Here is an 11,896-nt window from a genome sequence, read left to right on the forward strand (position 1 = left end):
AATCATATATAACACACACCAGTTATATATTTTTAATGGTTGAAATTGTTGATTAATTAAAAAAAATAAAAAAAAATCGGATGTAAGTATTATTATAAAGCCAAATTCCTTGCTTGCTGCTCTGTGAATCATAATTACTTAACTTCCTTTCATCTATCAGATAATAAAATTCTGATGTGAAACTGTATGAACAGATTGAAAAAGAAAAGCATCTCCATTCACCACTGTCAATTTTTACAACTTTCATGAACTTTGTTCTGAGGAAAGAACTTGTCCTATTTGATTAACCAATTACAGCATATATTTGTGCTATTATTCCTTTCTGCTACAAATTAGCACTGCATGTAACTGTTAAGGTTTTTGAGTGTGACAAAAGCCTGATTGGTTTTGGACAAGTTAAAGCCATCTGTTGTAGTTTAAATCCTCTTGTTGACGAATAACTCCTTTTGCTAAATGGTTGATTTCTTCCCCTTTAACAATCTGCAGCCAACTTTGTTGTTGCACAAGATTCATGATTTCAACATCCCTGCACCCAACAAATCAAATTTCCTTCAGTCAGATGAGTATACAACAGTACTACTATTGAGTTAACACCTTTTCTCTATTCTTTAAGGTGAGGGATGATTCATGTAATCAAGTGCTGTTAATTTCATGATTTGAATTTAGTTATATGTTCTTAGAGATTGATTCATATCATTGAATTGATGATTCGGGTGTCAGCATAACTGAGATGTTAAAATCGATACTGATACTGATCTTGATGTCTAACATGATCTTATTTGGAGATTAAATTACAAGAGGGAGTTAGTACAAGGTTGGATAAGATTCTCTACCTTGGATGATGGGTTGGCCTTGGAATTCGTTGATAACGAGGCCCTTCATCATATCCTTCACAAATTATTTCTCCACTCTCATCTTCATAGCAAATTATGCCCTGAGATTTGTCCTCATAAATCTGTTTAGGAGAAAAATAGAGATCAATTAACACAAAACATCCTTAAACTCGGTCTAATTTCTGTTAAGTGTGTGATTCTTCAATTTGGATAAGAGTAAAAACCAAAAAGGCTAGCATATAGATATAAGAGTATGTATAAAAGAAACATGACAAGGTATTAATTAACCTTGTTCTTGATGGATGCTGTGATTCTAAATGCTACTGGACCAACTGGTGCTTTTTTCTGTGGGACAGAGCAGTGTTTGGACTTCAAATCTTTGCTGGCATATTTCAGAAATGAACCATGTTTCTGAAGTGAGATTTGAGCTGAAGAATAGCTGTTAACTGCCATCAATTCTAATTCTTCAAGAAGAACATGAAGAAAAGTAGAAGATAAGATGAAGAAGAAGAAGAAGAAAAGGAATAAAAGTATTGATGGATGGCTTATTGATATATAGTAATAGTACAATGATAACGTCACAAAATCATTTAGTTATTAATAGTGAGCATTGGTTTGGTGGGCTTTGCTCATATAATAATTTCAATTATTGATGGACTATGTCTTATCACGATGCAGTAATATATAATACATTACTAGATAAAAGTTTCTTCCTCAAAGTCTTCATTCAATAAAGTCACTTTATACACACATTTATTTCATATAAATAAATTTTGTAATGTCAACAAAATTATTTGTTGGTATTATATATGCATATATTGTGAGTACATGCAGTGTTTCTTCAGTCTGTGTCCTACATTAATTAATATTATAACATTTAAGTGAGTTACAAAGTTATTTTTATATAATGTTTCATATAATGTTTAGAAACTACAGTGTTTTTCTGGTAAGGATCATTTAGCTGCAAAGATGGGAGTCTAAGACTGATAAGAAAGTAATAGATAGCAACCACATAATAGTTTATTCATAGCTTAGTTTATACTTAAACTAATGTGGCATTATATTTTGGTAATGAGAGGAAAATGCAGTACTGTGCACTAAAGTCTGAAATGGTTGGAAGAATGGAAGAAAAGAAGAGACTTAAATATTTGAGTTATCCACATGGCATGTGAAGTTTGGAAGGGAATTTGCAGACCATACGCAATGGTTAATGCATATTGCATTCCACTTTACATTAAATACTAATTCTGACGTGTGAGATAGTGATTGTATAGCTTACGTGCAAGAAATATGGAATCAAGTTTTGAGATTCAATTGTCTATTACTAGAAAAGTATAGTAGCAGAAAACAAAAGATTCCTTCCATAGGTTGAGTGTGCATTTCTCCTTTTTCAATCTCTTTTGTATTTGTGAAACACTGAACCATGTTATTGCTTCCCACCAGTCACAAAAAATTGGTTTCCCTTGACAACCTTTCAAAGCCTTCAAATCACCTTAATTATTTGTTGAATTTTTCGATCTCAAGTTCATCGAGTAATATCGATATGGTCAATTATTATATATCATTAAGTCAATCATAAAATTCATAGCGGCAATCATAAAATTCATAACGACTTTATCTTTAAAAGATATTACGCTGACAAAAATCACAGATACCATTTTTTATGCGGATGTCTTAGTAACAAGGATCTTTCACAAAAAAGTTAGCTATATTTATAACTGTTTCTTTCATTGTAGAACATGAAATGTCTTAAATTTAAGACCTACCATTTATAAAAAAAACTCTCATCTGAACATGCACATATGACATAGTGGACATTTTAAAAATGAGTTATTGTATAAAGTCCTAAGTTTCAAGAATAAAAAGAAAACATTTCAATAACTATATATTCTTTTAAGCTATAAAAAAATTGAAGTGTAAATATAAAATTATGAATATGTGGGTTCTATTGAAACAAAACTAATAAAAATGTACTTATATATGCTTAAAAGTGATGTGACTCATTTAACGAAGAAAAAGAATCTTCGTAAGTTTTTTAGTAAGACTCTTGGTATTGAATATGTTTTTATGAATAGAATATTTCCTTTATGTGATTGGTAGATAAACTTCATTTTCAACGGTGATATTAATATGTTTTTCAATGAAGAGTACAAAAAGTATTCCCAATATTATCAAAAGGATGTAAATAACTTGTTAGAGTATTAACTTAAACTGTTTTATCCAATTATATATAACTACTTAATCAGAATCTGCATACTAAAATATCTTCTTAAAAAGTTTTTCAGCTTGCGAAATTTGATGGTATTAGTATTATGCTTTGTAAACGTTTACAAATCAGCACATGCAAAGGCAGACAAAAATTCTGTCACTGTACATGTGTTTGGACTTTGGATGTTTTCTTATTAATGGTGTCAAATCCAATTTTCATGGAACTTCAACCTATTTAAAATCAGTTACTGAAAGTGTGTTTTCTGTTGTATGAGTTAACACTGAGAAATTTAATTTTAGAGCAGTTTTCATTTTGAAAGTCTGTTTGCAAAAGAAATCCATTCATTTTTATGCAAACTTAGTTTCAAACAAAATATAAATGTGTGAGCATACTTTGTGACAGTAACCAAACTTTTAATATGAAAAATCATTTTTTGATGTGGAATAAAACAAAATGAAGCTAAAGGGTACTCTGATCTTGCACCATTTATCAAAAAATGTCACTGTGATCATAAGGGTAAAACTATCATGGTTTCAACTCTAGGGAATATTTTATCAGATGCATGATATCCTGATACACATATAAGAACAGTATCATGGCCATTGCATGTATGATACTGAAAACACCAAAATAGTTGCTCTCCTAGATCTCTCTATGGTGTCAGCGTAGCAAGATGTGAAAAGGACAACCATAGAGGGAAAAGGGAAATTACAAAGATGAGATGACGAATATTAAAATACAGAACATAGAGACACTTAAGAACATATCATCATCATCTGCAATGAAAACAACTCTTACTATTTTTGTTTCACAGGATAGACTACAGCACTAAAAGGACCTTCTCAAAACACTCATCTTCATTATATAAATTCAATTTTGCATCCCTTCATTTAAATATTTTCTTATTAATCTGTGTCCATAGGATACATCTTAATCAGATTTCAAAAATAATGCTCATAATGCTTTTGCCAGTTACTAAATTATTCAACTTTATATACTTCATTTGTTTCATGTGGACAAGAGTTTCAGAGCAGTATATAGACTAGATCTAGATGGGTGAAAGTGAAATGGAGAAATTGTACAAAATAAGGGAAATGAATCACAGAAATTGAAACAAAGACAGTTTGCAGATCCACTATAAATATCCACATCTAGATGTCTGTCTAAAGTAGCTGAATGATCACATTATGCAGGAACCTAAAAGAGAGGAGCTAGTTATAATAAGCAGTACACTATAAAGAAATCTCTAAGATAAAAGTTACCAGCTGCTGGCCAAGAGATTGTGGATTTTCAGGGTTGCAGAGTTGCAGTGAAGTATCTATTTTCATATAAAAGAGAAGTGAAAATGAAAGAGAAACAAAAGTGCATTATGTCACATAACATAAGTAGGTTCTTATGCAAACTTAAAGGTTAGAGATTAACTAAAGATGGACTTTATCCCATCTCAACCTTTGGGGAAAAAAGATTTGCAGAAAAAAGAAACAGTACATCTCATACTTCAGGCATCATCTGATAAAGTAACTTCCTTAACCAAAAGAATAGGAAACAGTTCCTAATGGAAATGAAATTATTCACAAAGTAAAAATAAGTTGAAAATGCTAATACTAGCTAGCAACCAAGTCATGCAAGTGCAAATACACCATTTAGTTTGTGTCAACAATTACTGTATCTAATCCAAAGAATCAAGGGTAAAAACAATGATGACTAATCTTAAACAAAATCATATCATGAATTAGCAGCAAAAAAATATACTTCAGAAGATACCAAGTTTGGTCTTGGGGGGAGAAACAGTAACCTCATAAAATGGTTGAATCTGGGATTTTCCTTATATGAAATTTCGAAAAGAGTTATGTTGGGAATCGAGTCCATGTCTCACATTGAATAAAAGTGTGAAAGACTCGTTACCCCATTATTTTAAGGTTTTTGGTAGAGAGTGATGTTAATCACTTATGTGGTTAGGTTCAGATATCATTGGTGTTTGTGTCTTTTCGGTGAACTTCCTCCTCAATAGACCCAACATTAATATCAGAGCCGAATGGTTCGTCTTGGTGACCGGCTCAGGTATCATTGATGTTTGTGTCTTCCCGGTGAACCTTCTCCTCGATAGACCCAAGAAGTAATTCATCAAAGACAACTTCACATATGAATACAATGTCTCTATCTTGAAAAGCTACGAAGACAAGTTAAAATGAAAGTACTTATTCCAAAGTGCAGAGCAAAGTTAGTAAATTATATTACCTAGAATGTGAAAAACCAAGGTTTGAATTTTTCTAATAAAACAAAGTGTCCATATGTAAAGTACAAATGTGTCTCAAATAGAATTTTGTTTTTACAAAATTAAATGTGAGAAAGAAAAGTGAAGAGTTAAATTACATTCTGTGGCAAGGTGGCACTCTCTCCTTGTACAGCACACAGATTGCATGATATAGAACGAAAGAAAAATGAGAAATATAAATTGGTGACAGCATAAACAGTAAAAAGAAATAGAAAGTTGGATAATTCCTTGTTTCCAACAGAGAAAGAAGTAATAAAATGGACAAAAGCTGGTGAGACAGCAAAGCAAGGGAAAGAAAGCAGAAACCTTGGTTACAGGGAAGGATGAATGAGAGATAGAAAGCCGTTGAATTTGGAAAAGAGGGGACGCAAATGCTGACACTGAACAAGAGAATGGCTGAAAAGGTTTCTGCTATTACTGTACTTAATTTGCAACGGATTTTCCCTGCTTATTTTCACTTTCTTGAATCTTCTTTTACACCACCAGTCGTTATTTCTAGGATTTTTTAGAAAAAAATTATTCCTTTTTATAAGATCCTTTATAGTCGAACGATGCATTGATTATTTTGTAAGTATCTTAGATCAAATACTTGAAATAAATCATAAAAAATTTCTATTGTTAATCTGATTAGATGCTGAAGTTTCTTTTTAACTATTTTAACTTTATGGACAATGCTAACTAATGTTCTAAGAGCACTGTTAAGGAAATTAAATTAGTACAAATTCCAAATGTACTTGCATATTTCATGTTTGTCTTGTTATATGTTATCTCAGAGTTACTACCAGATAACAAAATAGGCTCATTTAAAATTGAAACAAATACATATTTAACGACTCATAAAAGTATAAATATAGGTTAAAACGGGTGAATTTATGGAGGAAGACGGTTATTGGAAAAACACAGTATCATTGAGATCTAAATTCAATTATATAAAATATTGATACCATTTTTTGTCGAAAACCTTAAGACAATGAGTTAATAGATTTTTTTTTATATATAATGCTCTATTCTCTCATTTCTATTTAATGTGAACTTAAACTCACACTTGAATTGTCATTAAGAAGAAGTGGTTGAGGTTATGAAAGAAGTCTCATTTTTCATGAAAGTGTTTGAATATTCTTACCTCACTCTCACTCTTCACTCAATCTCTTTTTTAACAGCCAGAATGGAAAAGTATCATTGAAAGTCTATGTTAGTTGATATTTAAATGCAACTTTACCTTGATATTAAACAAAGGCGTCTGTTTTATTATTGTATACCCTAGAGAAGATGGTAGAACACTAGAAGTGAAATAATATATTAATTTGGCATGCAAACTATGCCTGTGAGAGAGACTAATAAAGCTTGGTTAACCCAAGAAGTAGGAACTAGACAACACTTAGATTTAGTCTAGTAAAAAAAATGAGTGCAGTTAGTGTAATTAATATATTAGATGGTGGTAAAGTTAGGTATTGGTCATTCACAAAAGGTAAGCCTTCAGTTCTTTTTGTATATGAAAATTCTTACTCTCTGATTTTGCCCTAGAATATAACAAGAATAAATGATTCTGAGTGGGAAAAACAGAGAAGCCTTGTACACAGTATCCTAGTGGGAAGGTAAAAAATAGGATCAAAATTCACAAACAAGAACCAACACCAGTAAAGTCCAAAGATTCCTGCCTTCATAAAGTAAAATGTTGAAGAAAAATTTCCAACTATTCTCGTAATACTCCATAAAAAACATTAAATGAATAGTGTTTTTAAATATACCATTGTAAGCATAAAAATATACATTAAGTTCTTTCTTTACCTGGGAGAATTTTGTTTTTTACCACGCATCCTGTTAAGAAAATTAACTCTTTTTAGTAGTAGTGTTTTTCAACACAAAATGTAAATCTAAAGCCTTTTTAAGAATTTGAGACGTAACTTGTGAAGAAATTACCATTACAGAATGTACATAAATACTCTAGAGAACAAACAGAAAAAGAGCAAACACATTGAGGTTTTGTCATATATATATATATATATATATATATATATATATATATATATATATATACCCCTCTGTTTATTTGAACTGTGTTTGAGGAAATTATATTAGAAAAAACATGGAAGGAAGAGTTTGTAAAATCTCATGAAATCTAGTTTGAATGTAGTTTACCGTGGAAAAATCTGTGGTAGGGTGATTGATGTGACATATGGAGGAAAACATAATATAATTATTTATAACATGTTATTTTGTTTGCATTTTTGTTGGCTTTTTTCACTTGATGCCCTTTCTTAAAGGATTTCTTTTGCAAACCTAACGAAAGATCCATCTTTGGTTGATGGTGTACTCTCTTTCTCTCGTGTTCATCCCTTCCATCTCCTGCAGATAGAAAAGACTAAGGAGGGTCCGTGAGGTGAGACACTCACACACACAGTGGCAAGGAAACAGGTCTGTGTTTTTGGCTCCTTGCATGTGAGTCAAGTCATTAGTGTACTTACCATAGACCCCGGTTCCAACCAAGTCATACATACTTTTTCCTTCTTCAGTATGCTGTTCTGTTCTACTGCCTCCGCGGTCACTTTCCCCTGACCCACACACTGTTCAACACGCATCACATGAAACTAATGCAAAATTTGCAAGTAACGGAACCACACTAGAGACACTGCATTCCCATTTCTCTCACATCACCGACCCCAGCAGGTTCAATTTCACTGTGCCATGCCATGGACCTCCCCAACCATAAATTCTTCCAATCTCCATCTGCATTGGCAGTGGCAGTGGCACCACATGGGGTAAATATACTGCTACGCTTACTAATGTTCTTTCTTTGAAGGCTTTTCTCACTCGTTTTTGTGATGCAGGAAGCACTCTCTGAGAGCAACGTGAACATGTATGGGAAAAACAATGATAACCCTTTTGCGGATGACTTCCCTGATCCACTTTGCAAGCTCAACCTGAAGGAAACCTCTGAGTTTGTCAAGTCTTTGCCTGTGCCGAGTGGCAGAGCCGAAAGCAGAGGCCACTCTGTTTCACAACAGAGGAGACTGTTAGAGGCTCCCTCCACTCCTGGGAGACCAGTTTTCACCTTCAGCTCTGGCCTTCCAAGAAAGAGCTTCCCTTCCAAGTGGGATGATGCAGAGAAATGGCTTATGAGCACTTCTTGCCATGACTCACCTGCTCACAACAACATTAACAACAACACTCTCAAGGTTTCAGTCTCGGACTCCTCAAAGGTTGCAACCAGACAACAATGTGAAGATGTTGGCTTTAAGCAGCAAATGGAAAATTTCTCGGAGAAATCAAGGGTCACCGAAGAAAGGGTGTCCAAAGCTGTCCCCAACTTCCACTGGTCTCCTTCGTTGGACCACCAGCATAACACCCTCAGTGCTTTCCATGGTGTTAAAGACATTGTACTCAAAGGTGGGATATCACAGTCTTAACTTCAAAATTTGACTTTATCCCTCCTTTTTCCTTCCTTTATTTCTTTTCCTATCTACCCTTTTAACCATCGTTATCATCCTCTTTCTTTTCCCTTTTGTCTTTATTATATTCTTTATTTCCATAGACTTTAAACTGTGGGTAGGTTGAATAAAAAAAATTTCAGGTTCAGATTTCCTTTTAGTCTGAAACTGTTGTTTTGAGCACGATGGTAGCCTGTGTTGACACTGTTGCAACTTCTAACATAGCCCAAACTCATATGTCTCGTCTATTGAATTAAAAGATGAGTACTAAAAATCATGAGTGAAATTAACAAAATTGTGCTCTTCAATATATTTTTCCAATTGTTGGAATTCAGGAGAGTGTGTTAAATGTATTTGTAATTGAATGGACCATAATATGAATAATACACTGTACGAATTTACTAGCATGACAAGTTGCTGACATGCAATGAATTGCAATGCAGATAAGTTCACAGACAGCATAGAGCCTATTTTGCCAAATTTGAGATATTTAGAGCCAGCAAAGGAAGGGTTCTTGTTTAGGAACCAAGTTGGTGGGGCAATGCAAGATGCTTGCACAGAAGTGGTTCAACATAGAGACATTGGCACTGAGATGACTCCTCTGGGAAGTTCCACAACTTCAAGATGCCACACCCCAGTTAAGATTTCATCACCTCCTCGTCACAACACTCCTGCAAGTAGATCAGGACCATTGGCCTTGGCTAGCACTGCCTGCACTCTTGATGTCATTCAGCTGGAGGAGTGCCATTTTTCTAAACTGCAACTAGGATCACAGTATGACATAGTCACTTCAAATTGGAGCTCAAGTGAAGAGGAAGAAAAGGAAATATCAAAAAGTTTGAGGCACAATGGGAGCCACAAAGCTGATTCCGACTGCATAGCTGCTTCATGGGAAGAAGAGGAGAAGACCAAGTGCTGTTTAAGGTAACACACACAACCTTTCAGCATATTGTATCTCTAACACATTCTTTCTAAACCATTTCCCAAAAATTATGAACAAGTTAATTGAATATTGAAGTGAATAAGTAAATTTTGTGATTTCTAATAAATTTGTTAATATTTTCTTTATGCTGTTTACATCTGATAATGTGTGTGTAGGTATCAGAGAGAAGAAGCAAAAATCCAAGCTTGGGTAAACCTCCAAAGTGCTAAAGCAGAGGCCAGGTCAAGAAAGCTTGAGGTATTTCATTGTCATTCATAGACTATATTTTGTGTAACAAATTTGTACAATTTCTTGCACAAGAAAAGAAATAGACAGAAAAGAGGAATGTGATATAAAATTGGAGGTATAATAAAAGAGGATGAATAGAAAAAAATACTATAAAAAGTGCTTAATCAATGAATAACTAGTATCAAAATGCTATTCTAAGCCATAGATGTACGATCATAATATAACTAGTATGAAAAAGCTATCTTAAGCCATAGGTGTAATAGCCGTAATTGTTGAATGCTAAAACAAATGAGTTTAGTTCAACTCCTCCTAAATTAATTATTAGTAGTACAAGTTAAACTCCAATCTCGAGATAAAGTCCAATTAAACTTTTTAGGGTTGATCTTAATCATATTTTGTCTGCATATAAACTGAACAAAATCTGATTTTAGCTTTATAAAGGTATTTTCAGTATGTAGTTTTTCAAACTTTTAAACCAAAGCATTTAGTTCTGTGTTTTTATATGATATTTGTTAATTGTTTGTGTTTAAAGGTTATTATGTGGCACCTGCTGTCTGGCATCATGTCATGTGAGACTCTCAATTTTTTAATTAAAAAAAGATGTTATTTATTTGTCCTAAATGGAATGTTAGAGATTAAACATCATTTCATTTCTTGGAGGGATAACAATGAAAAATACGCTCAAATTTCGATCTAATTTTGTAATGCTGTAACATGCAGTTTCCTAGCTGGTTACCCTGTCCTGGTACTTTTAGCATTGAAATTTGAAAAATGATAGGAATTTGAAAGTACAAGATAATCCATTACTGAAACTTTTCACTTTTGGAAGCAGTTTGAACCTTTTTGCAAGAGCAGATTCCTGTGAAAACTCACATGGTGTAGTAGTCTATGTTGTCCTCAAAACAACCAACTATGAATAAACTTTAAAGTTTTATCATACATTACCTGTTTCAAACTTTTGACCACAATTCAATGTTTTGCCTTTGGTGGGCATGTTGGTGATCTATTCCTCGAGCCACCCCCAACTCATGGGATACCATCATTATATTAATGCTTTCTTGACCAGTCCACTCTGCAATTCTCACTCTTTCCTCAAACACATTTTCGTCTTAGTTGAAAACCAAAAAATGAAACCTTGAAGTAGCAATGTTGAGAAGATTCATTTTTTTAGTGATTTTGGTACAAAATATATATTAATCTTTCAGAGTTTTGTTTATCTATAATATTTTAATCTAATTTTTTGTTTAAAAAAGCAGTCTTTGGTTAAGAACTTGGACAGCTGGACAATGGATTGTAGTGGGTAGGGAGGGAATCAATCTACTGTTCTATGTGGTGTAGACCATAATAATAAAACCAAATTCCAAAGTTGAAAAGTTCTAGGCATGTTGTCCTTTTCAGCTTCTATTATTATAGTAATTGATTCTAAGTTCACACGCATTGAAAACATGAACATGGTTAAATGTAGCACTGTTACAGATTACCAAGCTAGTTTTGAGCTTCAGAATCATGTCATTGAAACTAAGCATGTTTTTTTCTTTTTCATTATTGAAAATGTTGGTTAGGTGAAAATACAGAAGATGAGATCAAACCTTGAAGAGAAGTTGATGAAGAGGATGTCAGTGGTTCACAGGAAAGCTGAGGAGTGGAGAGCAGAAGCCAGACAGCAACACTTGGAGCAAATTCAGAAAGCCACAGAGCAAGCTCAGAAGATAATTCATAAACATAACTCACATTTTTCAAAGCCAAGTTCATGTGGTTGCTTCCCTTGCAATAACAACCATCATTGAACATCATAGTGTTGTTAGGACTGTCTAAAGAGACTTGTTAAGGATGAAAATATTTAATAAAAGCAAATTTCATTATTTGAAATTTTAAAATTCTTTTTTTTATTTAATATTATATTTTCTTCTTCATAAAAAGAACAAGGCATTCAGGTTTTTTATACTGATTATAAATGTATTTCTGTTTTCTTTTAGTATC

At 33.1% G+C, this 11,896-nt stretch overlaps 2 protein-coding genes across 2 annotated transcripts; one reads left to right on the plus strand and one right to left on the minus strand.

Annotated features, from left to right (window-relative positions):
- Window positions 1–195: 195 nt before the first annotated feature.
- LOC108347254 (uncharacterized) lies at window positions 196–1,388 on the minus strand. Its single transcript, XM_017586417.2, has 3 exons — window positions 1,122–1,388; window positions 834–955; window positions 196–526 (listed from the first exon to the last, which is right to left on the minus strand). The coding sequence occupies exons 1-3, from the start codon at window positions 1,284–1,286 to the stop codon at window positions 397–399; spliced, it is 417 nt and encodes a 138-aa protein (XP_017441906.1). The 5' UTR covers window positions 1,287–1,388; the 3' UTR covers window positions 196–396.
- A 460-nt stretch (window positions 1,389–1,848) lies between these two features.
- LOC108346350 (uncharacterized) lies at window positions 1,849–11,778 on the plus strand. Its single transcript, XM_052868818.1, has 7 exons — window positions 1,849–5,721; window positions 7,670–7,732; window positions 7,831–8,076; window positions 8,146–8,704; window positions 9,189–9,669; window positions 9,844–9,925; window positions 11,479–11,778. Exons 3-7 carry the CDS (start codon window positions 8,008–8,010, stop codon window positions 11,701–11,703), a joined length of 1,416 nt encoding a protein of 471 aa, XP_052724778.1. The 5' UTR covers window positions 1,849–5,721; window positions 7,670–7,732; window positions 7,831–8,007; the 3' UTR covers window positions 11,704–11,778.
- Window positions 11,779–11,896: the final 118 nt, after the last annotated feature.

This window comes from Vigna angularis, chromosome 9 (genome assembly GCF_016808095.1).
Source record: "Vigna angularis cultivar LongXiaoDou No.4 chromosome 9, ASM1680809v1, whole genome shotgun sequence".
Classification (NCBI taxonomy): domain Eukaryota; kingdom Viridiplantae; phylum Streptophyta; class Magnoliopsida; order Fabales; family Fabaceae; genus Vigna; species Vigna angularis.